General features: G+C 51.0%; 11 protein-coding genes across 21 annotated transcripts; 7 read left to right on the top strand and 4 right to left on the bottom strand.

The window, feature by feature from the left end:
- Window positions 1–955: 955 nt before the first annotated feature.
- PPTG_14473 (hypothetical protein) lies at window positions 956–3,011 on the top strand. Its single transcript, XM_008911790.1, has one exon. The coding sequence runs from the start codon at window positions 1,094–1,096 to the stop codon at window positions 2,888–2,890; it is 1,797 nt and encodes a 598-aa protein (XP_008910038.1). The 5' UTR covers window positions 956–1,093; the 3' UTR covers window positions 2,891–3,011.
- PPTG_14474 (hypothetical protein) lies at window positions 2,989–5,018 on the top strand. 4 transcript variants are annotated; one of them, XM_008911791.1, is made up of 6 exons: window positions 2,989–3,167; window positions 3,229–3,457; window positions 3,523–3,642; window positions 3,705–3,755; window positions 3,825–3,928; window positions 4,002–5,018. In XM_008911791.1, exons 1-6 carry the CDS (start codon window positions 3,115–3,117, stop codon window positions 4,066–4,068), a joined length of 624 nt encoding a protein of 207 aa, XP_008910039.1. In that variant the 5' UTR covers window positions 2,989–3,114; the 3' UTR covers window positions 4,069–5,018. The 4 variants fall into 4 exon arrangements, with proteins under 4 accessions (XP_008910039.1, XP_008910040.1, XP_008910042.1 ...); XM_008911792.1 differs by having other exon boundaries at window positions 3,834–3,928; XM_008911794.1 differs by having other exon boundaries at window positions 3,705–3,928.
- PPTG_14475 (hypothetical protein) lies at window positions 4,203–5,016 on the bottom strand (the record flags this gene model as incomplete). The annotated part of the gene is made up of 2 exons (XM_008911795.1): window positions 4,203–4,687; window positions 4,752–5,016. 2 exons carry the CDS (start codon window positions 5,014–5,016, stop codon window positions 4,203–4,205), a joined length of 750 nt encoding a protein of 249 aa, XP_008910043.1.
- Window positions 5,019–5,130: 112 nt separating the features above from the next.
- On the bottom strand, window positions 5,131–6,877 carry PPTG_14476 (hypothetical protein; the record flags this gene model as incomplete). Its single annotated transcript, XM_008911796.1, has 6 exons — window positions 5,131–5,281; window positions 5,346–5,507; window positions 5,590–5,662; window positions 5,727–5,826; window positions 5,897–5,963; window positions 6,027–6,877. The coding sequence occupies 6 exons, from the start codon at window positions 6,875–6,877 to the stop codon at window positions 5,131–5,133; spliced, it is 1,404 nt and encodes a 467-aa protein (XP_008910044.1).
- A 67-nt stretch (window positions 6,878–6,944) lies between these two features.
- PPTG_14477 lies at window positions 6,945–9,854 on the top strand (the record flags this gene model as incomplete). Of its 2 annotated transcripts, XM_008911797.1 has the most annotated exons (5): window positions 6,945–7,939; window positions 8,005–8,108; window positions 8,178–8,967; window positions 9,036–9,259; window positions 9,327–9,854. In XM_008911797.1, coding segments are annotated over 5 exons (2,185 nt in total), but the record flags the coding sequence as incomplete, so codon positions are not given. The 2 variants fall into 2 exon arrangements, with proteins under 2 accessions (XP_008910045.1, XP_008910046.1); XM_008911798.1 differs by having other exon boundaries at window positions 8,178–9,259.
- PPTG_14478 lies at window positions 8,041–11,499 on the bottom strand. Of its 2 annotated transcripts, XM_008911799.1 has the most exons (3): window positions 9,852–11,499; window positions 9,658–9,787; window positions 8,041–9,585 (listed from the first exon to the last, which is right to left on the bottom strand). In XM_008911799.1, the coding sequence occupies exons 1-3, from the start codon at window positions 11,457–11,459 to the stop codon at window positions 9,470–9,472; spliced, it is 1,854 nt and encodes a 617-aa protein (XP_008910047.1). In that variant the 5' UTR covers window positions 11,460–11,499; the 3' UTR covers window positions 8,041–9,469. The 2 variants fall into 2 exon arrangements, with proteins under 2 accessions (XP_008910047.1, XP_008910048.1); XM_008911800.1 differs by having other exon boundaries at window positions 9,658–11,499.
- Window positions 11,500–11,663: 164 nt separating this feature from the next.
- On the top strand, window positions 11,664–14,857 carry PPTG_14479 (hypothetical protein). 4 transcript variants are annotated; one of them, XM_008911801.1, is made up of 11 exons: window positions 11,664–12,071; window positions 12,145–12,227; window positions 12,285–12,394; window positions 12,470–12,679; window positions 12,747–12,893; window positions 12,972–13,058; window positions 13,120–13,252; window positions 13,311–13,549; window positions 13,615–13,975; window positions 14,046–14,285; window positions 14,354–14,857. In XM_008911801.1, the coding sequence occupies exons 1-11, from the start codon at window positions 11,707–11,709 to the stop codon at window positions 14,509–14,511; spliced, it is 2,133 nt and encodes a 710-aa protein (XP_008910049.1). In that variant the 5' UTR covers window positions 11,664–11,706; the 3' UTR covers window positions 14,512–14,857. The 4 variants fall into 4 exon arrangements, with proteins under 4 accessions (XP_008910049.1, XP_008910052.1, XP_008910050.1 ...); XM_008911804.1 differs by having other exon boundaries at window positions 12,145–12,394; XM_008911802.1 differs by having other exon boundaries at window positions 13,615–14,285.
- Window positions 13,962–15,966, bottom strand: PPTG_14480 (hypothetical protein). The gene is made up of 3 exons (XM_008911805.1): window positions 15,236–15,966; window positions 14,854–15,168; window positions 13,962–14,781 (listed from the first exon to the last, which is right to left on the bottom strand). The coding sequence occupies exons 1-3, from the start codon at window positions 15,863–15,865 to the stop codon at window positions 14,638–14,640; spliced, it is 1,089 nt and encodes a 362-aa protein (XP_008910053.1). The 5' UTR covers window positions 15,866–15,966; the 3' UTR covers window positions 13,962–14,637.
- A 64-nt stretch (window positions 15,967–16,030) lies between these two features.
- PPTG_14481 (hypothetical protein) lies at window positions 16,031–17,590 on the top strand. Of its 3 annotated transcripts, XM_008911807.1 has the most exons (4): window positions 16,031–16,407; window positions 16,486–16,614; window positions 16,687–17,031; window positions 17,097–17,590. In XM_008911807.1, exons 1-4 carry the CDS (start codon window positions 16,060–16,062, stop codon window positions 17,526–17,528), a joined length of 1,254 nt encoding a protein of 417 aa, XP_008910055.1. In that variant the 5' UTR covers window positions 16,031–16,059; the 3' UTR covers window positions 17,529–17,590. The 3 variants fall into 3 exon arrangements, with proteins under 3 accessions (XP_008910055.1, XP_008910054.1, XP_008910056.1); XM_008911806.1 differs by having other exon boundaries at window positions 16,031–16,614; XM_008911808.1 differs by having other exon boundaries at window positions 16,031–16,614; window positions 16,687–17,590.
- An 821-nt stretch (window positions 17,591–18,411) lies between these two features.
- Window positions 18,412–21,192, top strand: PPTG_14482 (hypothetical protein). The gene has a single exon (XM_008911809.1). The coding sequence runs from the start codon at window positions 18,676–18,678 to the stop codon at window positions 21,034–21,036; it is 2,361 nt and encodes a 786-aa protein (XP_008910057.1). The 5' UTR covers window positions 18,412–18,675; the 3' UTR covers window positions 21,037–21,192.
- A 1,001-nt stretch (window positions 21,193–22,193) lies between these two features.
- On the top strand, window positions 22,194–24,719 carry PPTG_14483 (hypothetical protein; the record flags this gene model as incomplete). Its single annotated transcript, XM_008911810.1, has 1 exon — window positions 22,194–24,719. One exon carries the CDS (start codon window positions 22,194–22,196, stop codon window positions 24,627–24,629), a length of 2,436 nt encoding a protein of 811 aa, XP_008910058.1. The 3' UTR covers window positions 24,630–24,719.
- Window positions 24,720–24,759: the final 40 nt, after the last annotated feature.

Consider the following 24,759-nt stretch of genomic DNA (forward strand, 5'->3'; position numbering starts at 1 on the left):
CAAAGAGGCTTCCGCTGCATGCAACAGTCTATCTTGAGATCATTCACAGCGACACAACCATCGGATACCGACTCCAACGGTCCCAACTGCTGCGATGCCGACAGTGATGGTCATGGATAGCCCTATTCACAAGCGCTTTATCGGCTGTTGAGTCTTCCTCGTGGGTTGTTGCTGATAGCAACAGATTGAAGCGTGACTGACTGAGCACAGCGGTCGATTTCGTCATTTCCATCGAGCTGCTCCGATACAGTTTTGCCATGAAACATCGGTTTCCACCCGTTTTGAATGACAAATCTAGCGTGACGTCGCCCACGCAACGGATCGAAGCTGGCAACAGTGCGAATGACGCGTATCAAAGAACCAATGACCGTCGCTATTTCTTGCTGCAGATATCACTCATTGGTCCACTGCACCTTCGTATAACTTTATACTGCGGACTTCCATGCTTTGGGCAAAGTCTTTGACTCGTGGTCGTAGCATGCAAGTTGTCTTCGCTTTGGTGTCATTTGGCATATAATATGGAAAAAAAATACAAGCTGTGGTTGCAAGGGGTGGACAGGTTGTCAACAAATACAAGGCCGCACGAAGTGGACTGTTGCTCAGATTAGCGATATACACCCGTGAAGTTCCGCGATAGAGTCACGATTCGATCCATGTCATTTGACATGACGGACGAACGCACACTAAAGCTACGTGAACTGCGATTGCAAACCACAGGTATAGGTCATACGCTCGAAAAGCTGCTAACGGCGCGACGCGTATCGGATTCACAGCGGCATGCATCTGAGTACATGTATTACCTGAAGACGACCATGAAAGATCGCTTTTGTGTGGCCCACATGCAATCGATCACCGATCGAATTTTGTCAAAATTTGAAAAGATGCATCAACGTTGTTTGTAAGCAAATCCTAGATCAAAATGAAATCATAAAATTTCTAAAAATCATCTTCGGCGGGCTTTTTGGCGCCATCCTCCACGGCTCCTTTACTGAACACAAGTGTTTTCTCCAGGTCGCTTCTCACTCCCCCCTTTTGAGCTAATACTCTATTAGCTAAGACAGAGCCTGCCTGTGTCTTGAACGCTTGAGCCAACATGGCGCGAAAGCCCCGCAGCGCCAACCTCACACACGAACAGAAGCGACTTATCTGCCTGCATGCGCGGCAGTTCCCAAAGACGACGCAGACGCAGCTGGGCCATTGGGCCAAGGAAGAGTTCAGTCTCGATTATGTGCCGTCGCAGGCGGCCATGAGCTACTTGCTCAAGAAGCGCACTCAGTTCGAGCTCGTGGCGGGCGAAGGTCGCGACTACAAAAAGATGCGCACCGTCAAATGCCCCGAGGTGGACGCAGCGTTGGCCAACTGGTTCCTATACTGCCAGGTCAGAAGATTCAAGTTGCCGGGTGACCTGGTGCGCCACAAAGCTCGTGTATTCTACGAGCTGCTGTCCCCGCAGTTACACCAGAGCGTCACGAGTACGCCACCACAGTTCTCCAATGGATGGATGCATTGTTTCATGAACAGACATGGCTTCTCTCTTGGCAGAGGCAGCAAAGGAACACGCGCACCGCGTGTACAGGAGGACTCGGACGGCCGATCGAAGTTCGCACCAGAAACTTCAGTCATCTCTACTCCGGATCATCTCAAGGCCGCCGTAATGGACGTACTGCCCGAAAACGTCTACTGGTTGCATGAAACGCGGCTATTCTACGCCATGAGCCTCGACAGGCAGGCGCTACCGACGGGTCATCACCCAGAGAAGAAGTTAACTATGCTCCTAGCAGTAAATGCTGATGGCAGTGACAGACTGAACCCGTACTTTGTGGGGCCGCATCCGTTGCCGATAGATCCAAATGCAAACGCAGAGGAAAAGCCCTTCCAGTTTACTTGCAACCACAAGGCGTGGATGCCGCCGATGCTGCTGCAAAAGTGGATGCGTGCATTGGATTGGCAGATGCGCGTCACTGACCGTCATATTGTGCTCATTGTGGACTCGGTATCTGCCATGACTGTGCAGAAGTTAACACTCACGAATGTTAAGATGCATTTTGTGGAGCGTAACCACGCTGGAGAGCTGTGTGTGCGGCCGCTGGAGATGGGGATTGTGTCATCGGTTAAGCGCCGTTATCGCCATCAGCTCTTGGACTACGCTCTTGACCGACGAGAGGAAGGACAGCTCGATATTTATGACGTTCCACTGCAAAAGGTGGTCGAGTGGGTGGCACGAGGCTGGCAACAGATCCCGCGCTCTCGTATCATGGCTGCGTTTGCTAGTGTCGGTGTACTGGTGACCACAGAGAACGGAGCTGAAGTAATTCCAGATAACCGCGCTGATGATAAGCTGGATGCACAGATTCAAGCGCTACTGAAGCGTCTGAAGCTCGTTAGTCCCATGCGATTAATTGAAGTGGTGGCTCCTAGTGCTGAAAAAGCCTGTGATGAAGATTTAACAGATGCGGACTTTGCTGAGTCGGCACTGCATACGACTCAAGGCTCAGTGGGTATGAAAGTCAGCCCTGAAGAGCTAACGCGTCACGTGGCAGCTACGGCATCAGCTAACTCGTCGGGTTCGTCGACTCCGTTCGAATCGGGACCTGGTTTCGACGGCTTAGATGACTCGTGGTTGGAGTGGAATGCAGCCCAACGTGCGACGATAGCCGCTCTTCGACAGCCTATTAGTGATCTGGAGGCGGTACAGACGACTATCCGCTTGGCTACCGAGATGAACTGCGATCCGGTTGTCATGATGGAGCTTAACCGGATCCAGAGTGAAGTGGCTAACCGCGAGCCGAACTCAACCAGCTCCTCGACTGCTACAAACCAATCAAATGCTCGGGGAAATACCGCGATCTGCCAGTTCCGCTTTGGGGCCCCTACTCGGCGTCTGCTATAAGCAGTGTAGCAACTTTTAACAATCACTCGATGTGCATGTGGTCATAAGAAAAATTCGTAGCCATGCTCGCTTCAACTTGTATTTCATTGGTCAAAACTCTTGAGTAAAGATTTTTTTCTTCTTCAGACTCAATCAGCAATTAGCGGTGAAGAAGGTGGAGCAGACGCGTACCTGCTGGTCTTGTACGTGCTGTAGCGAGTGTACCAAGCCTCATATCAAACAATATGTCGCACCGCAAGAAAGTTTTGCTCAAGCTGATCATCCTGGGAGACAGTGGGTGCGTCAACGCTCAGGAGAAGTATTGAAAAAAATTGAACTAATCGGTGTGTTCGTTCTAGCGTGGGGAAGACGTCGCTTATGAATCAGTACGTGAACCAGAAGTTCAGCAACCAGTACAAGGCCACGATCGGTGCCGACTTCCTCACCAAGGAGATCATGCTGGACGACAAGCTCGTGACCATGCAGATCTGGGACACCGCGGGCCAGGAGCGCTTCCAGAGTCTGGGCGTGGCCTTTTACCGCGGAGCTGACGCCTGTGTGCTCGTTTACGACATCACCAATCCGAAGGTGAGGTAGCTACAGCTTAACAGGTGACTTAGTCTAGAGTCTGACTTGTTTGGGTGCTTTTCAAGTCTTTTGAGAAACTGGATACATGGCGGGACGAGTTTTTGGCTCAGGCGGGACCAAGAGACCCTGACGCCTTCCCGTTCATTGTACTGGGTAACAAGGTGGACAAGGAGTCGGGACGAAGGGTGAGACTGGAGTTATGGGTGTATTAAATACATGCGCTGAGGGTTATTATGACTTGGTGCAGGTTCAAAAGCAGAGGGCGCAGGAGTGGTGTCGTTCTAAGAACGTTCAACAGGTAAATAATTTGATAGTGCTTGGTATTGTTTGATACTGACTGTTGATATTTTTATGGTGTTGCCGCCAGCCGATTCAGCACTTTGAGACGAGTGCCAAGGAGGCGACCAGTGTGGAGGAAGCTTTCCAGACAATCGCTAGCTCGGCGTTGCAAAAGGGCCAAGAAGACGACATGTAGGTATATCAAAAGTTGGCGTTGGTTGTATCGTTAAAACTGATTGCGTCTTGTTGCTTGTGGGTGTTGCAGCTACGTACCGGAGACGATTGACCTTAGTGGCACAGCATCGAAACGCGAGAGCTCTTCATGCTGCTAAACTATGACGCTGTGTGCCGTTGTTGGTCATGGATCTGCTTGGTGGTAGCGCGTGTTGAGAGTAGGAGCAAACCTGGCTAGATGAAGGTAGCTCCAGTCTCGCTGATGTGAACGAGAAAAGTCGGTTTAATTTTTTCAAGCCGACAAAATTGGTCTCCGTTTGTTTGTAGTAGCGGGATCTTGCTTTGCCTGCTCGGGCGAGGCATGTGCCACTGCCGTCTTCGTTGATCCTCTCAGTGTTCTAAGTGACAGCAAACCTACATGGATTCCTTTCTTCTTGTGTTTCTTCAATGCAAGACGCTCTGCTTCTAACTCATGACGTCGAGCCTCAATTCGCTTTTGCACGACACGCTTCCTCCAGCGACAGTAGAGTTTCAACTGAGCTGCAAGTTCCACAGCCTCCTCCACTTCGTGCGTCGGAACTCGATTAGGTGGGCCTAACTCATACCTCGTCCACTCCTTGGGATCCACTTGCTGTTCTTCATCAGTCTCGACCATGTATTTCCGCAGTTGCTTCTTGGCAGTCTCTCGTACTGCAATCTCCCGCTTTAAAAACGTCAGCTCACCAGCAGCAGCGTTAGAATTCTGCTCACGATGCTGGTGCAAGAAATCATCAAGTGCTGCGTTGGAAACCGAGAATGTCAGCTAACGGAATACACAACGCTATCGCTAGTTTTCTGGTACCTTTAGCATGATCCACGGGGCGAGGCCCACGATGTTTCCTTGGCGAAATTGGCGTGTCTTCTTCCACATGAGAAGTTGTATGTGCTTCTTTGGCCATGTATTTGTTGAATTCCTCTTGTTGGCGCCGTTCGATCTGATCACCATGACAATCCACACAGAGGTAATCGAGTTCTGGATCGCCGAGGTCGCCGCAGCCGGCGCGGCATAAAGCTTTCACAAGGACGCTCATGATAATGAATGTAATACAAACTAACACAGCCACCATCGTGAAACCGTTGCAAGCCCAATGTAAGCGCACCTGGTGTGATATTCTGAATTTGGAGCACCGGTGTTATTCGAGCTTGGCCCTTCAGTTGCTAGAGTATCTGGCGAGTGGAATCTACGGAGCTTTCGGGTCTTTCAAATAGAACGGGTGGAACGAGATCAAGCCACTGCTCCAAGCAATGCTCAGCAATGCTCCGTGCTTGAAGTTTGAAGCGAATGCCAGCTTCCTCGGTACACCGGCGTTCGGAGGCCCACGCAAAAGGCCGCTGTTAACGCAAATGAAGGTTAGTACGGTTGTAATGCGTGGCCACTAGGCAGTTTAACACAAACCTGCGAGTGAAAATCAGGAACGGTTGCCATGCCACACTGAAAATGGCTACCAGTTTCGCAGTGCCAGCCTGGTGGGAACCGATAGCTGACGTCCGATACGAGACTGCTACTCTTGATCCACTTGGGTCCCATGCAACGTCCTGAACCTTACCGCCGACAATGCTACAGATAGACAAGTCACATAAAAGTTAGACTTAATGATCCTTACCGATATAGAGGTCTACATGAAGAGTTGTAAGCGTACACAGAGGTACTTCGATCGAGTGAAAAGAGCTCCGTCTCTGCAAAATCAAGAGCAGGAGAACTAATCTGTGCGTCTGCGTCATTGGCGATTGACACGAGTTAGTTGAATAACAACTTAGCTGCATCTGCTTTACATACCTATCGAGGGAGGGCAATCTTGGAAGATGTACGGGTACAAGAGGGCGCTGTTACGAAGCCCCACAAGCAGACACCGTCCGTCGCTCGACCATCCGCAGCCCTAGACAACAACACAAACAAGTTAGCAAAAACGTACAATACAGCGGTAGCCTAGAACTTATTAGACATACCCCGGCAGCCACTTCCCAAGTCTCTCTCTTCCATGTCAGCGTCTCCCACATCAACGACACGCCACTCCTACGAATGAGGGATAGAAAATACGTTAAATACAAATCGTATCATCATGCCGACCACACTTACTCGGTGATGACGAATAAATACTCTCCAGTGGGCGACCAATGCAGCGACGACAGTTTATAGGGACTCTGCAGCTCCGTGCTTCTCGAGAAGATGGCGTCAAACACGATCACCGACTTGGATCCTTTACCAAACGCCGCCAGTAAACTCCCATCCGCGTTCCAGCACACCTGACTGAAACCAGCATTGCTCGGATGCTTCAGGATCTCCATCAACACCGGCTCCTTGCTCTTCTGAGGCACCTTCCATAGGAATAAACCCGTCCTACACGCGACGGCTATCGTGTCACCCGTGAACTTGCCCCATTCAATGCTGCCGATGTCCACTTGCTTGGGGTGTTCCAGCACTCTGGCGTCCCACGATGCGCTCTCTACGTTATACAACGCCACAACACCGTCTATCTGTGCCACAGCCAGCGCGTTCCGCGTCGGGTGCCAGCTCAGGCCCACGATGCTCTCGCCATTGGAGTTCGCTTCTTGAGTCTCCAGCTCTAGCTCCTCCTCATCCGTTGCAGCCTTCAGTAGTCTCTGTGCGGCACTCCCGACGGTGTCCAGCGCGCGGTTCAGCACGGCCTGCTCATCGTCCATCAACAAGATTTTGGCGGTTCCGAGCGCACGCTTCAGTAGTCTCAAGGCGCCTGAATCCACCTCTTCGTCCTGCTCGTCCGTCAGCGAGTCTCCCTGGCCGAATGGACGGGGCTTGGAGCTTGCCACACGTGCCGGGGGCAACACACAACCACCACGTCGGATGAATTCGTCACCCACACGCGCGTCGTCTCGTTTGGAGACGCTGTAGAGCTCTCCATTAAGCTCGCCCAGCGTCACTGCATCCTCGTTCGGCACGACCCAAGTCATTATTGCTGAATGTATCCGGCTGATGTGGCGCAGAAGGTCAGTAAAAAGGGGCTATAAAATGTAGTGACATGGATACATTTTACACTTTATCAATGCTGGTGGAGGTGACAGAGTCGGGCAGCGCTACCAGCACTGCGTACGTGTCTCCAGCCACGTTTAAGGGATTGGATGCTGCGTGGGGATGCTATGCGTCGTTGCAGCGCTGTAAACTGCATTCGTTGCGCATTTTTCACTTGCAGATTGATGAAAAGCTGGCGGGTGTAGTTGAGAGAATGGTCAGGATTGACCACTGGCCATCGTGTAGCGAGGATCCGAGCGCAAACGAATGCTGCAATGCAGTTGCGACTGGAGATGAAGTGAATCTTAAGCTAGTAGCACCGTCGGACGTTCGGATCGTGCAATACTTGGCGTTGGCACCAGCGGGTGAACAGCAGATGAAGCTCGCGCTCCCGTTCGCTAAGAGTTTGCTGCGTGGTCGGATCTTGACAGGACGAGCAGGGTCCATTACGCTAAAGCGTGACGGATTGGATTATGGCAAGTGGAGTTACGAGGCATTTTTTAGTGGACGCAGTGGGGATGAAGTTGAGCTGTTTGATGGTGGACTCGTGACGGACGAGACGTTGGTGTTGATGTTCCCGTCTGCTACGTCGCCGTCAATGAGATCACCGCTAACCAAGCGGAAATATCAGCATTTAGGGGCTCATACTCGTGGGTTCCGAGAGTTGGTGGCGATGGCGCTTCAACGAACGTCGACCGCTGTGGTGGATGCTGCAATCCCGACCACTGCCGCCCCTCACTCACTGCTGTTGCACGCACCGAGTGGTGCTGGCAAGACGACGCTAGTGCATCAGATTGCGGAGGAAATGGGAGCGAATTTACTCGTACTGGATGGTGGGCTGTTAGCGTCTCCACAATTACGTTTGGAAGACTTTTTCTCAGCTGCACTACGGATCCAGCCGTGTGTTCTGCTGTTAGAGGATCTCGAGCTATTATTCCCCATGACTTTGGATGAAACCAAGTATAAACTTGTTTGTCGGCTGGTAAACTGTCTCGAGAGCATTCGTACGTATCAAATCTGCTCCTGCAATAATGTTTCATTTCTCACTCCCGGTCTGCTTCTCATGCAGACAAAGCTGGCTCAATTTGCGTTGCAGTCATTGGCACCGTGTCAGTACTTAGTGCTCTGCATTCAAAAGTGCGACAGCTCTTCACTGAGGAAGTATTTCTTGATGTAGGTGTTGCTCAATGAATTTACTCTATCCGCCACATTAACTCAGTAATCATTGCTGTGGTTCAACAGGTTCCTGACAACCAATGGACCGTTGAATTATTAACTTCATTGGTACCTCGGTCAAAGCTACTGCGCCGCGAATTTCTCATGTCGTTAGCGGTTCGCTACGGTCAAAGGCCAAGCAACATCGCGTCCATTGCTCAACAAATCTGTACGCGTCTGTCAAGTGGAGACAGCCAGGATGTCAGCGTAGAGAAACTTGAATCGGAAATCGCGGCTTCAGCACGTGAAATCTCCAGTACCAGCAACGGTGCAGATACTCTTAGCTCTTCGGTCCCAGATGTCTCGTGGAGCGATATCGGCGGTCTAGAGCGCGTCAAGCAAAACTTGATCGAGATGGTTGTGTGGCCGTTGGAGAAGCCGGAAGTTTTTCGTCGAATGGGAATCTCATCGCCTTTAGGTATGGTGCTGCACGGTCCTCCAGGTACAGGAAAGACCATGCTCGCCAAAGCAACAGCCAAGGCAAGCGGATGCAACTTCCTCAATCTGTCAGCTAGCGATCTAATGAAAGCTGAGATTGGTGAGAGTGAGAAGGCCATTACTCGTGCGTTCGATACTGCCCGGGCACTGAGTCCGTGTATGATCTTCATCGACGAGTTCCAATCACTATTTGGCAGCCGATCAACGGCAGGCCAGACAACATCTCGAATGATTTCTCAGCTGCTGATGGAGCTCGATGCACTGAAGGCGGTATCTGATGATAGCAAAGCTCATGCCTCTGACGTTGCTGCTGGTCGGATCTTTGTTCTCGCAGCTACAAACGCCTTGTCTGCCATCGATCCGGCATTCCTTCAGCCTGGTGCGTGTGATAATTTCACCTTTGATCCAACAGAGCCTGTTTTACCTGCTATGCTTTTCTCTTTCTAGGTCGCTTCGAGAATGTCGTGTATGTTGGGCTGCCTAACGCCAACGAACGTAACGCCATTCTGGAGATTCAATGCAACAAGATGCCATGGAGCCAAGACGTCGAGCTCACCAAACTGGTCCTAGAGACAGAAGGTGCTAATGCAGCGTCACTGATAGCGCTGTGCCAATCTGCAGCGATCCAAGCCATGCAGCGGATACCTGCCAACGCTCCTGTAGACGAACAGGTACGAAATGTTAGATACCAAGGCATCTTGTCCGGTGATTCTGACTGATATGTCTATGGTTGCGCAGTGCATTGCGATGGTCGACTTCGACACAGCATTGGCGAAAGGGAAATTTGACTTCCAAAAACCCGAACAGTAACTAGAATGTTGCAGAATTGGGAAGCAATGACACTGTTGGAATGATCAGAATCGTTGGCGCCACACTATTCTCTAAGATCCGAAGCTCGCGTACGCCAGCAGCGCCTTCTTGACGCCTGGAGGGAACTTGAACAAGGACAACTCACCTTGAAATACCTCAGTGATGCGATAAATACCGCTGTCGATTCCTGTGAGCAAGAACCGTAAAAATGGTCAGCTACAGGAACGTATTACGCTTCCACAACAGCAACACAACTCACCTTTTGCTAGGGCCGTGGCTTGTTGCACGTAGACATCGGTCGTACTGCTCTCCTTCAAGCACGTCTCCATGTATGCGTCCAATGCATTGCGGCACTCCAAGAGCGACGAAACTACAGCAGGTACAGTGTGCTACAGAACAAAAAGACAATGTCAATAGTTAGCAGCAGCAGTTCACAAAGAAACAGAGACTTACCTGAACATATCCCTGCTTGTCCTCCTCACGCGAGACACTAACGAGGTGACACAGCAACGATTCAGCTGCACAAACTACCCTCACGCGCTGGAACACACGCCGACGTGCTTCTTCCACCAAGTAGCGGCGAATCGCGAGCTGCAGCTTCGACTCGACGAAAAACCTGATGGATGACTTCACACTAGAAGAGGAGATACGAAGGTTCGCTAGATGAGGATATTGCTGGAGCAGAAGTAGCGGGTGGGCGTCTTGTTGCGAGTTCAAGAAGCGCAACAAAGCAGCGACAGACCGCTCAAGAGCCAAGGCGCCAGTAGATGAGTTGTCACCTGCATCGCCCTTCCTGTCCGGCAGTGTATTCAGCAGCTGCAACATCAACGTGAAGCCATCCACCACCGCCGTCGTTGTGCTGAACAACGCATTCCAGCGATCCCGAGACGTGAAGAGCGTTTCTCGTGCAGCAGCATCGAACTTGCATCCAGTGAGTAAGTTCTCAAACTTAAACAAACTGTCTAAAATCTCCACAGCTTCTGCGTCTGCAGGAGCTTTTGGCGTCTTCTTGTCTGAGATCTTCTTCACCGCTGCGTCCATGCGCTTGTGCAGACCCTGTAGATACTGTTTATTCAGCGGCGTGGTATGCTGCGGGTTCGTCGTAACTTCCGTCGCAAACAGAGCACTCACGACGTCTCCTTCCTTAGGTTTCACACTTGCAAGCGAGTCCCACAAGTTTTTGGTCTCACCAAAAGCACCGCCTAACACCTGGTGACTCGCGCGGAACAGCAAGATCCTGAACACCGACGCAGCGCTCAAGATAGCAAGATTCTCCAGAAAACTGGTCGTAATCTGGAACGTCACTCTAGAAGAATGCAGCGAGAAGAATCCTGACTCTGTCCCGCCCAGATCCACCTCACTGCCACCGAATACCCAGCTCCACGCACGTCCAACAATGTATACGAGCACTCCGCGGCGCACAGCACGCACCACATCTCTCTGCATGGCTCTCACAAAAGCCGCACGCGGGTCCAGCACGAACGGATCTTCAGCCAGGCTTTTCTCCATCAGCACGAAAGACACGAACGCCACGAGGCCGCCAGCGATTGTGAATGATCCAAAATCCGCAGCAACGTGGGCGCTGGACGCCATTCCGTAGTATAACACGAATTTCCAGACGTACGAGTGGATTACACAGAGAAGAAGCAACACGGGCAGCTGCGGCTGCTCGCGCATACGCGTTATGGCGTCCACTATGGCACAGACAGCAGCTTGGAGCCCTCCGCGGACCGGCTCGGTCTCCACTCGTCGCGGAGTAGGCAGCAGCGCGTACCGGAACGTCAAATGGGCAACTGCAGCGGTCCATAGTGAAGCAACCACCAATAGGAACGCAGTGAAGCCCGGGAATTCCAGCGGAGAGAGCAGCGGCAGCAGACAAAGTAGCAACAATGGAATGAACACGGCGCCGAAGGCCGTGAGAGCAACCGCGCGTAGAGTTTGCTGCAGTCGCTGCTGTAGATGTGGATAGGGCACATCGGAGAAGCTAGTAGACGATGCAGCACCGCTCGCGTACAGCCGCAGCAGCGCGTACAGCACCTCGAGCGAGTGCGCGAATCCCATGGCAATTATTCGATGGCGCGGATCGGCAGCTCAATTTGTGCAAACCAAATTTTGAATTAGAACGGCCAGATTTTTGATCTAAAATTGCTGGCGACGCTTAATGTTGCCGCAAGAACAATAACTAAGTTGCACATATGTCACTGAAACGAGTTAGATTAGTGGCATAAAACATGCAGACTTGAAGCTTGTCATTTCGAGGGATCACTTTGTGTTTGGCCGTCTGTAGCTCATACAGAAGTTGGCAAGAATGTGGCGACGAAGCGGGACAGCGTTGAGCCAGCGCCTGGCGCTGAGCGAGGAGGTATCGGAGGCTCTGTACGGGCGCGTGAAGAAGCCCGTTGTAGCGCTCGAGTCCACAATTATCTCGCACGGCATGCCGTTCCCGCAGAACCTGGAGATGGCCAAGCACGTGGAAGAGATCGTGCGGTCTCATGGGGCCTGCCCCGCCACAGTCTGCATTGCTGATGGATCGCTAAAGGTGGGACTGGCGGAGCAGGATCTGACGCAGCTGGCGGAACTCGGCGCTGGGGCCAAAAAGTGCTCGACGAGGGATATCGCGGCCGCCGTCACGGACAAGAAGGTGGTGGGAGCCACCACCGTCTCCAGCACGATGTGCGTCGATCAAGCGGTATATAGAGCGATGGCCAACGTGCTCTAACGAGGTATTTGTGGTGTTTTATTACAGGCGTATCGCTCATGCTGCAGGTATCAAGGTGTTCGTGACAGGAGGCATTGGAGGCGTGCATCGCTTTTGTGAGGAGACCATGGGTGCGTTGGGCTATATACTGGGATAATTGGGAGCACTGATGGTTTAATGTGCTGCAGACATTTCGACGGACTTGATGGAGCTGTCACGGACGCCTGTGGCGGTGGTGTGTGCCGGCGTCAAGTCCATTCTCGATATCCCACGAACGCTGGAGTTCCTGGAAACCCACGTATGAATGTGAACGGATTACGAAGGTTGAAGTTTGTTGGCTGAATTGGGTATGATATTCGTGATGATGTCGTAGAGTGTACCAGTGATCGGCTACAAGACGGACCAGTTTCCCGCCTTCTTTACGCAAGACAGCGGCGAGAAAGCTCACTTGCGCCGGGACACTTCTCAGGACATTGCACGCCTGATTCTCGAAAGTGAGGCTCTGGAGCTGCCGAATGGCCACATTATCGCCGTCCCAAATCCAGAACCTGTGCCTTCTGAGCTTATCAATGAGGCCATTGAGGTAATGTAATGCCTTCGTTATCTCAGTGGTAGGAGACTAACCTTGATAATTTGATTTTGTATCCCAGCTTGGACTAAAGGAGGTTGCGGACAAGAATATTCATGGCCAAGCCGTCACGCCCTACCTGTTGAAGCGCGTAAATGAGATCACGCAGGGTGTTTCTTTGACTTCAAACATTGACTTAGTCAACAACAACGCCACTGTCGGCAGTCAGGTAAACTTGGAGATATGGACTATGTTCCACAAGCTATTGATTGACGTCGCGTTTTTATTTCGTGGCTGGATACTGTAGATCGCATGCGCACTGTTTGCCTTGGAAAATGGATATGTAGTGGATTCCTTAGCCAACTCCGTTGTTGATTATTCCCTGCCTGATAAGGTATGTTCATGCTCATGCCGTAGTTATGGCTGGTGGTTTTACTATCAAGATTGGCTTACAGAAACCTTCCAGCACAAGCAGCGGAAATCGCGTTCTTGTTGTCGGTGGCCTCGTCTTGGACATCATTAGTTCTTCTACTTCGCCGCTTATCCGCGGCACCTCCAATATCGGGACCATCAAGCAGTCTAGCGGAGGTATGAGATGTGTCTTCACCCCTCGTTTTCGTATCTAATTTATTTGGTATTTTGCTAGGTGTTGGAAGGAATATCGCTGAATGTCTGCACCGGCTCAGACTTGATCCGTTGCTCGTGTCGTCCATTGGAAGTGACGCGTCGGGCTCCATTCTCTTGGAGAATTTGAAGAAGCTGGGCATGAACACCAGTGGTATCAGAATCTCCGACAACCTTTCTACTGCTGTGTACTCTGCTGTGCTGGACTCCACTGGAGACATGGACGCTGCGGTTGCAGATATGAGCGCGTTCGAGTCGATTGTAAGTGCTGTATTCAAGTGACAGTCTTACTCTGCCAGTGTATAACACCACGATCTCTATGCTAGGAAAGCAAGGTTATCTCCGACAAGGCGATTGATAAAGCAAAGCTTGTTATCGCGGACGGGAATTTGATTCCAGCTACTATCGGAGATCTCTTCACACGTTGTGTCCATCTTGGCGTCGATACTTGGTTCGAGCCTACCTCTGTTCAGAAGGCTATTCGAGTTGTCGAAGGAGGCGGCGTATCTTCCATGAAGTACATGTCTCCCAACGCTGACGAGCTGCACGCGATCAGCAATGCCATTCGTCAGGAAACAGAACTTTCAGCAGAGAACAATGCAGCCCACGAACGGTTCCCACTCACTAAGGAATCAGGCATTATTCCCCAGGAGGAGATGGAACGACTGAAAAACGACCTCATTACAAGTACGTTCAGGAATCGAACATACTTGTACTAATGCTAATGCGTCTTTTGTGTTTTTTTTTACTCCAACAGCGCTACTCGCCATGGCTGACGGTGACACTAAAAGACCTAAGCATGTCATGGTCACTCTGGGCAAAAATGGTGTCCTAGTCGCCTCTATCAATATGGCTGCAGACAACTTGCGTGAGATCGTGGACGATTGCGACTTTGACGTGGAAATCTGGGGCATGCATCATGTTCATGGAGGCCACTCTGTCACAATGGTCCACCTTCCCGGTATAGAAATTCCCGTTAAGAATTGCACCGGAGCTGGTACGAGAGTTGCAGATTCCTCGTGCTAGAACCATTTCTAATCTGTATTGATATTGATGATGTTGCAGGTGATAGCTTGGTTGGTGGAACGGTTTACGGCTTGTTGGAAGGATACGATATACTCCAGAGCTGCCACATGGGCATGATCGCTGCCCGTAAAAGTCTTGCATCGGAGCATGCCATCAGTCCTGAATTAGCGCCTCAAATTTTGTATTCAGAGCCCTGAACATGAGAAGTACAAGTGAGGATAAAGAGGATTCTGAGGTTGAAGGCAAACGATATGAAGTATCTGCATTCTATGCATGGTACTCGTTGACAGGAACACGATCTACCTTGTCTTCTTTACACGTTTCTATTGCTGCTGGAACTCGCTCGCGAATACGCTGATGAGTCGCACGAGCTCCTTCTGCAGACCGTTGTCCTTCTTGGCGACGAACGCCTGCACGGCGCTTTGCTCGCTGGCATTGTTGAGCTTCTTGGTCAGTCTACACGAGATCTACACCACCAAAAACAAAGGAATACGCTTAGTCCGACAACAGATAATACAAAACCCAACTACATATCGTACCTCGTAGTCCTCGTCGCTTGAGATGTCGTTCATCTCGTACGTACCCTTGCAGGTGCTGCCGCCGCTGATAGCCACTTCAAAAGGCAACTTCAAGCTGAAGTCGAACAGATACCGCTTCTTGCCTCGCACAACACAAATGCTAGCGTCTCCCGAGATCTTCTCCGGCGCCTTCAATGTCGCCTGTAAGTTGCCCTCCGAGTAGGTCGCACCCGTAAAGATCTCCTTCCACTTGTCCTCTGCCCACTTGGTCACCACACGCTCTTCAAAGGTACCAGCCTTATTCCACGCAGAACCATCATGCTGTACAGGATCCGGCTGCAAGATAAAAAAAACATCAGTAAACCTTGCTCTTTTAACCTGCATTCCGTATCCTGTCACTCACCCCCGCAGGTTTAAGCTCAATCTTCTGAGGTGCGATGTCTCCAATCAAATTTTTCTCCTCCTTGGACAGTTCGCGGTGGAAATACGGTAGACCATTCTTGTAGCCGCGCATGTTTTCGGGCAGGTCTGGTTCATCCGTCACCACTACGGATGAGCCACTGGACGCCTTGGGTTTGCTGCTACTAGACGTCGAGCTCGTCGTCTTCGCCGAAGAAGAAGTAGAGCTCGTGGAGCTCTTGGTGGGTGGTCGACGCGGAGGCTCCGGCTTCTTAGGAGGCTCGGGCTTCTTACAGATACGCTTGTGGAACTGCCAGTCGCTCGCCTGGCAGTTGCGCGCACAATAGACGGCCTTCTTACACACACTGCACTTAAGCTTGGCACCGGGTTTGCTGCAGTTGCGGCACTTGGCTTCAGGCGCTACTGCGGCAGGCTGCGTATCCTGTTTCTTGTCCTCGTCCTCCAGGTCCTTGCCGATGTCCTTGAAGCGCGAGTAGTCGTTCACGTCCACCTTGACCTCCTGCGTGCGCTCGATCAATGAGTTGGCGTCGAAATCGCCACCCGTGGACGCAGACAGAGGAGACGGATCCCAGCCCACGTTCAGATTCGCGGCGCTCGTCGGAGGCACAGACATGTCGGATGCTCGTGGTGTCGACTGGATCAGTGACGTACTGGAGATGATCGAATTTTCTCGATATTTCTCTAACCTGTTTCAGGTTTACACGTCTTATCCGCTGTTTCAAAATAACAAAACAACTTTAAACTGTATATTTCACTGTTTTAGCATGTTTAAAAACTGTTTAAACACGGTCTGACTCATCTGTCATTATGGCGTCCTTCCAGCAAGAGGACGACACTAGTGTGCTTGAGGCCGCACTGTCGTTCGTGGACGAGTTTGATTTCGATGCTGATGGCCTCACTGCCTCGTCGAGCGTCTCCTACCCTCAACTACCTCGCGAAGTGATGCCGGCGCCCAGTCAGAAGTTAGCAATCACCGCTTCAACAGAATCGCCCACTTCGCTGTCTAAGGAAGAGAAGCACCGCCTACGTGCCGAGAAGAAGCGAATGCTACGCAAGGCTGGTATCTATAGTGACCCAAACCGCGCACGCAATGAGCAAACGAGGGAGATCGCGTTCCTGCGCGAGCAGTTGGAGAAACTCCAGCTCGACCTACAGGTACTGCAGAAGACCAAGAAAAATGGAATAATTGCACTGCATTCGACCACACAGAGACTGAGTTTATGGCAGGAGCAGGCCATAAGACAGCGACGCAAAAGAGAACAGGCAGAGTGCGATAATGTGAGGCTGAAACTCGCGGTGGAACGACAGAAGAAGATGGCGGACAGTCTCGGCCTATTGGTGCGGAAGCGAACACGGCAATTGGTAAGCTCCAAACGTGTTAAAACGCGTATTTACTACTGCTGCTGATGGTGGCTAATTGCTGCTGTTGCCCAGAATAATGAGTGTGCAGCGCTGATTAATCAGTGTTGCATTGAGCGCCCGACCATCGACGTGTCTTACTTCTGTGGTGATGTGGAAGACTTTCGGGAACTATTCTATCGCATTGACGGAGCGTATCGAGACCTGGACGCCATTTTTGCTTCAAATGGTCTGGCAAACAGGAGTATTCCGATTCAGGACGTTCAGATGCGTGAAGATGTTGACGGGAAGTACCTGGAATTCTTTACATACAAAGACTTACCGTTTGGATTGCAAGACACGGCACAAGCTTCGTGGGATTATTTCAAGGGAGCAGAGAAGCATATGGCGTACGGTAATTTATACGAGAAATCAGCGAAGGTGGGGTTGCTATCAGAGATACTGAAGGTGTATGTTAATGAGATTTAACCTCTGAAATGTTGCAGAATCTTGACGACCCATACACAATTATCGAGGAGTTTACGAAAGAAGTGTATTCTAACAGCTCTAAAGCAGACGTAAAGATGCAGCAGGTGGTCCGGCGTTACGTTGAAGAAGACCGCGATATTGTGATCCGTGTATCACACGCTGCACCAATTGAAGTCAAGAATAAAGTGCTGCGTGGACTGACGCATAACGTTCGAGGGTTTTCTGTAGCAAAGCGCTCTCCTGCTTCCACACCGAAGTGTGAGTTGACTCAACTGCAACTGTGTACGCAGATTGCTCTGGAGATGAAGGATGGTGCAGCATATAACCCGAAGAACGTTCGTGCTCTTACCAATTTTCTCATCGTCCATGGATTGAAAAATACGGTTGTCAACCGAGAATACATCGAAAACATATTGGCAGACCGCGCTCTGAAACATAGAATTGAATAAGAATGCTTGACAGGAATAAGGCCTTCTGCGTATTCTTTCAAATGCGTGAGTTAAATATGATCTAAGTACTCGTGTTATTGCGAGCGTTAGGTCATACGTCGGTTTGAACGGTCTCGAGTGCTCGTAAAGAGCATCAGCACAGGTTATGACAGTGTATGCAGTTGTCGTGATCTTTATTGCACTGATGTAGACTAACTACTTGCGGTCCTGAAGACATTTTAACAAACATTTTCATCATCGAAATCTAGTAAAGCTCGGACCTCTGTCATCGTGACCACTCAACCTGCAGTTTACTTTGAACTGCAACCAGCTGTACTATCGAGCTTGTGCAGAATTGATGATCTCATTCGTAGGAGTACAACTGCAATTGACCTGTAGAAACGTTTTTACGCATTCTGTACAAGTATAGTTGTTGTTAACTGAATTTGAATGACGGTTATTTCCATGCTGCTCTCAAAACTGTCGAGTCAACAATTGAACCGACCAAGGTTTGGTCCAAAGCAGCATTTGAGCTTGAACGACCGTTGTTTTGTATCCTCGCGCGAAAGCCGAAGATAAATGCAGCTCCACTGATGTGGTTATCAAGTGATTAGTGAAAGAGTCTCCCACTAATCACTTAATTCGATGCGATATCATTGTGGACTACAGAACAGGTCAGTAAACGTTCTCGCATTGTGCAAGACTAGCATTGAAATACGTAGCGATGCTCGCCCGAATGATTTTTAGCTTTCAAGTTGAAGTTGTCTTTTTCCTTTCGTTCTACATATCGTACTTTATCCAAAAGACATACGTTTTTAAGTGATAAAACCTGTAATATATTATATCACCAGTGTGCGGAATACGTTTGAAACCGACAGTCACACCACACCAATTTGATGAATCAAATTGGTTGATTCAACCGCAACAACTTGGTGATCAAAGGAGGGAGGCACGGCACCACGGCGTGGTCCATGCCGATCGGTAATGCAGCTTCAACACCAGCAATGACCGCGCGCGTTCCACGTCTCCCCCTACGCAGACTAACAGGCTAGAGATTCCTTGATACAGCTCCTCACCATGGTGACCGCTCCCTCCGCTTCCTGCTCACTTTTCAATCTCCTTGGGGCAGCGCAATCTACAGCAGGTGATCCTCCAGATAACAATTGCAATGCTGACATCGTGGGCTGTCGCTCTTGGCTGCATTGCTGCATTCACCACTGTCCCTGTTGCCGCGCGCAATCTTGCTGATGATGTGTACGATTCGCAAGCTCAAGCCATCGTGGACGGCTTCAGCATCGCTGAAGTACTGGGCCAGATGACCCAAATAACTATCACTCAAGTGCTTAACAGCGATTACTCGTTGAACGAAGACTCAGTGCGCACGTACGCCAAGTTGTATGTCGGTTCGTACCTCAACACGCCGTGGGGCAGTGAGATTGACGGTAAGTGGGGTTGGAATGCAACGGAGTGGCGCGCCATCGTCACCCGCATCCAGGCGATCACAATGGAGGAGAACGGTGGTCACCCCATGGTATACGGCCTCGACTCGGTGCACGGAGCCAACTACGTCGCTGGCTCGGTCCTGTTCGGCCAGGAGATCAACAGTGGGGCAAGTTTCAACCCCGACTTGGTCTATGAAGTCGGTCGGATCACTGGTCGCGATACGGAGGCGGCTGGAATTCCTTGGGTCTTTGGTCCTATCCTCGATCTCGCGCAAAACCCTCTGTGGGCTCGCACCTACGAGACGTTCGGTGAAGACCCGTACTTATGCTCAGTCATGGGTGACGCTATTATCCGAGGACTGCAGAGCAATAACCAGACAGCGGCCTGCATGAAACATTTTGTGGGTTACTCCAAGACCCCCACTGGACACGACCGCGATGGTGTAACCATGGCAGACTTCGACCTGCTCAATTACTTCGTCCAGCCCTATCAAGCTGGAATTTCGGCTGGTGCTCTGTCGACCATGGAGAACTACATCTCCATCAACGGTATCCCGGTGGTTGCCAACACGAAGATCCTCGAAGATCTCGTTCGCAATGACCTCAACTATGACGGTGTGGTAGTCACCGACTGGGCCGAGATCAACAACCTGAAGGACTGGCACCGTGTTGTGGATACTTACGAGGAAGCTGTGCGTTTGTCGCTCACGCGTACAGCTCTTGATATGAGTATGGTTCCCTATGACACGGAGTTTATCACCCACGCTACTACAATGTTAAGCAGTTTCCCTGAATACGAGAGTCGATTGCGGGAATCGGCCAAACGAGTGATCAAGATGAAGCTCAAGCTCGGTTTGTACGAGACTCCAGTGCCTGGTGCCAGCAACGAATTCCTAGTTGGTAACGACGATGACAAGGCTGTGGCGTTGGATTTGGCACGGGAATCTATTGTATTGCTCAAAAACAACGACAACATCCTACCATTGTCAAACGGATCTTCGGTTTTCCTAACGGGTCACTCGGCAGACAACGTCGGATATCAATGCGGTGGATGGAGCATTGCATGGCAGGGATACTCCGGTAACGACATGTACCCGAACGGTATCTCGGTGCGTCAGGGTTTAGAAAACGTAGTTGGCAACAACTCGTTCACGTACTTTAACGGACTGAACGCGGACGGCACGTACTCGGACGCTGACCTCGCTACGGCCGTGAACCTCGCAAGCCAGCACGAATACACTATCGCTGTTATTGGCGAGGATACGTATGCTGAGAAACCCGGAGACATTGACGATCTCGACCTCCCTGCTGGTCAAATTGCGTACGTTGAAGCGCTTGCTGCTACTGGTACCAAGGTCATCCTCGTTCTGTTCGAGGGCCGCCCACGTCTACTTGGATCACTCCCGGACATGGCGAGTGCTGTTATCCACGGGCTGCTTGCATGTGAACTGGGTGGCCAAGCTTTGACGGAGATTGTGTACGGGCAAGTGAACCCAAGTGGACGTCTTCCACTCACATACCCCAAGGACTCAGGCAATGTAATGATCCCGTACAACCACAGGGTGACTACAAAATGCGTCGATGACACCGGCTCGTATGTTGACTGTGAAATGCAATGGGATTTCGGTACTGGATTAAGTTACACCACTTTCACTTACTCTGCGCTAACGCTGAGTAAGACTACGGTGTCTGGACCCGACGACGCCTTGACAGCATCAGTATTTGTGACAAACTCGGGCTCGGTTGCTGGCAAGGAGACGGTTATGCTGTTCGTGGTCCAGCCGTACCGCTTGATCTCCGTACCCGAAGTCAAGATGCTGCGCAAGTTTAAGAAGATCAGTCTAGAGCCTGGTATCACCGAAGAGGTCACCTTCACCCTTACGGCCGATGACTGGAGCGTCTACGACCCTCAGATTGGCAGCGGCTTCAACCAGGTTGCCGAGGACGGCACCTTCGTTGTGGCGATCAAGCCTGAGACCGATTGCGACGTGTATAACACGATCACCAACGAACTCTGCGCGCAGTTCACGCTCGATACGGGAAGTGTCAACTTTGGTATCAACGGCACAACCTCGCGCCGCCGTTAATGATATTTTTCGTGGTGCCTTGTGCGACGAATATCTGCAAAATCTGTACAGTGTACGGGGGTAAACCCATGGAGATTTCGCTGCCGATCTGCGGTTTCGTGTGCTATCGTTGAATCTAAAGCAAATCTTCTTGTATGATACTGGCGCGTTGTTGTGATTTCATGAAGAAACTTCGATTTTTAGTAATAGGTTCTGCTACAGTGCCCTACGCATACTTATAAAACACCTACAGAACGACTTCCGGCAGCGATGCCTGTAGCTCAAGAATACTTAACCACTGAAACACTGTGGGTTGGTGACTCTTAACTGTAAGGTTAAACCACTGAAACTCGAGGTGATTGTCACTTTCTGGTAGTCGCGACGAATTCGCACTGCGAAATGTCTTTCAGATCGCTGAACCTGTGTGCTGGATAGACGATCGATGCTGGCAGCTCGTTCCAACTTGATCAGAGCCTTCCAAGTAGGAAGACGGGTCGAGAAAAAAGTCTATCCAGCGCCCACAGCGTTGTCCTCAGCCTCATCCACAATGGCTCTCGCCTCCAAAATGCTGGATGTCGTCCTTCCACCAATTCGAAACCTCGCTGCACGGTTGTGCTCGCTTAATTCATGCAAGCCGCATGCCATCTCTTTTGGACAGCTTGGTTAAGACGAGGGAATCATTGGGTTGGTTCCCATTTAGGAATTTGCTTTCGCATTTGTACCAGATACTGTCGCTGTCACTTTAGTTAAAACATGCCTTTGAAGTACTTCATCTATCAGTCTACCCATCCCGATCTCTTCAGCTGAGCCAAGAGATTGTCGAGGTTGTCACAAGCAGCAGCCATTGTCACAATCTTCTTGCCAGCTTTCGTACCAAGGAGTCAGAGAACCAAGATGAAATTCGCAGATGCAAATTGGATTGGTCTGCGGGCAGGGGTTCACTTGTGGCCACTGATGGCGGCATTGCGATCTTAGCCGCAAGCAGAGCCGTATGGATATTGCAGAGCCGTATGGATATTGCAGAGCCGTATGGATTAGCAGTCTATGATCAAGGTATCTTTCAACAGCCATCGAGAAAGGCAAAGTCTCCGAACTCACTTTTCAATTTCCTCCCTGCCTAGCAAAGGACTAATCATCACAAGCATCGACCTGTCTAGTATCCGACGCACGCGGATCTAATGTGGACAAGCTGGATCACTGCAGCTAGCTTAGCTGCAACGGCGACTCTCGCGGTGGCCAACGATGATGCGTACGAAACCAAAGCTCAAGCCATTGTTGACGGCTTCTCGACGGCGCAAGTTATCGGCCAGATGACCCAGGTCGACATCAGTACTGTCATGAACAAAGATAACACTTTGAACGAGGACTATGTTCGCGCGTACGCCCAGCAGTATGTCGGTTCGTACCTCAACACCATTTGGGACGAACCTCTCGGAGAAAAGTACGGGTGGAACGCCACAGAATGGCGAGCTGTCGTGAGCCGTATCCAGGAAATCACCATGGAGGAGAACGGGGGCCATCCCATCATTTACGGTCTCGACTCGGTACACGGTGCCAACTACGTTACCGGTGCCGTGATCTTCGGTCAACAGATCAACAGCGGTGCTAGTTTCAATCCCGATCTGGTTCATAAGGCAGGCCAGATCACTGCACGTGACACCCAAGCTGCTGGAATTCCGTGGGTCTTCGGACCCATTCTCGAGATCTCGCAGAACCCTCTCTGGTCGCGCACTTACGAGACGTTCAGCGAAGACCCGTACCTCGTTACGGTCTTGGGAGAAGCACTTGTCCGCGGTCTTCAGAGCTATAACCAAACTGGGGCCTGCATGAAACACTTCATCGGGTATTCCAAGACCCCTACGGGCCACGACCGTGACAACGTTATCATGGACGACTTTGACCTGCTCAACTACTTCCTGCCTCCTTTCAAGGCTGCGATCGAAGCCGGTGCCTTGTCGACGATGGAGAACTACATCTCGATCAACGGTGAGCCTGTGATCGCCAATCCCCGTATCCTGAACGACCTTCTGCGTTCAGATCTGGGTTTTGATGGTCTTCTGGTTTCCGACTGGGCTGAGATCAACAATCTAAAGGATTGGCATCGCGTCGCTGAAACTTACGAGGATGCCGTTCGTTTATCGCTGACTCACACGTCGCTTGACATGAGTATGGTCCCGAATGATACTTCTTTCATCAACTACACCGAGAACATGTTGGTGGGCTACCCTCAATACGAGACCCGCCTCCGTGAGTCTGCTAAGCGCATCGTGAAAATGAAGCTCAAGCTTGGACTTTACGAAAACCCGGTCCCTGGTGAGGAGTTCGAGTTCTTGGTAGGTAACGACGAAGACAAGGCGGTGGCTCTGGATCTGGCACGCGAGTCGATCGTGCTCTTGAAAAACAATGAGAGCGTGCTGCCGTTGGCCAAGGACGCCTCCGTCTTCCTAACCGGTCACTCTGCTGACAACGTTGGGTACCAGTGCGGTGGATGGAGCATTGCGTGGCAGGGATACTCCGGCAACGAGATGTTCCTGAACGGTATCTCGGTGCGTCAGGGCTTTGAAGACTTGGTTGGTAACAACTCATTCACCTACTTCAATGGCCTGTACGAGAACGGCACATACTCGGAGGCGGACCTCGCCAAGGCGGTGGAACTTGCCGGCCAGCACGAGTACACGATCGCTGTAATTGGTGAGAAGCAGTACACTGAAAAGCCTGGTGACATTGACGACCTGGCATTGCCCCCTGGTCAGATCGAGTATGTTGAGGCTCTTGCTGCCACAGGAACCAAGGTCATCATCGTATTGTTTGAAGGTCGTCCTCGTCTTCTCGGCTCACTACCGGATACTGCTAGCGCTATCATCGATGGTTTGCTACCCTGTGAACTTGGTGGTAAGGCGATGGCTGAGATTATCTACGGTGACGTGAACCCCAGCGGAAGACTTCCGATTTCTTACCCGAAGGACCCGGCGAACGTTGCGATTCCGTACTACCACCGTGTTAACACTCAGTGCGCTTACGACCACTGCTGGATGCAATGGGACTTCGGTGCAGGTCTCAGCTACACTGAATTTAACTATTCAGCGGTGTCTCTTGATTCGACGACGATCACGAATGCGGATGCTTTTACTGTCACTGCTACGGTGACGGTCACGAATGTGGGAACCCGTGCCGGTAAGGAGACCGTCATGCTGTTCCTAACCCAGCCGTACCGCACAATCTCTGTTCCTGAGGTGAAAATGCTGAAGAAGTTTAAGAAGATTGAGCTTCAACCCGGTGAGTCCCAGGACGTGTCGTTTACCCTAACGGCGGATGACTGGAGCGTATACGATCCGCAGATCGGCAACGGCTTCAAGAAGGTCACGGAGGACAGCAACTACGTGGTGGCCATCAAGCCTGATACCTGGTGCAACGTCTACAAGAACATTACGAACCCACTCTGCGCCGTGTTCAAGATTGACACTGGACGTGACAACTTCGGTCTCCCCCCTCCGGTCGCGAACGTCACTGGCACGGATGCTCCTGTCCTTCAAGGCACCGTCGCGATCCCCGGCACTACTGAACCACCCGCTGATGAAGCTGGAGCTGGAACTGTCGAGGCGGGCAACTACTAAAGCCGCTTTAGAATCTGATGGTTAGATTTCCATGTGTTTTCAAACTAGCACTCGACTGCTAGCACGAGTAAAACCTAAAACAAGACAAGCCTCATTTGTCATGCCAAGCAACGTTCTGCATTTGCATTCG

Source organism: Phytophthora parasitica (genome assembly GCF_000247585.1).
Source record: "Phytophthora parasitica INRA-310 unplaced genomic scaffold supercont2.43, whole genome shotgun sequence".
Classification (NCBI taxonomy): domain Eukaryota; phylum Oomycota; class Peronosporomycetes; order Peronosporales; family Peronosporaceae; genus Phytophthora; species Phytophthora nicotianae.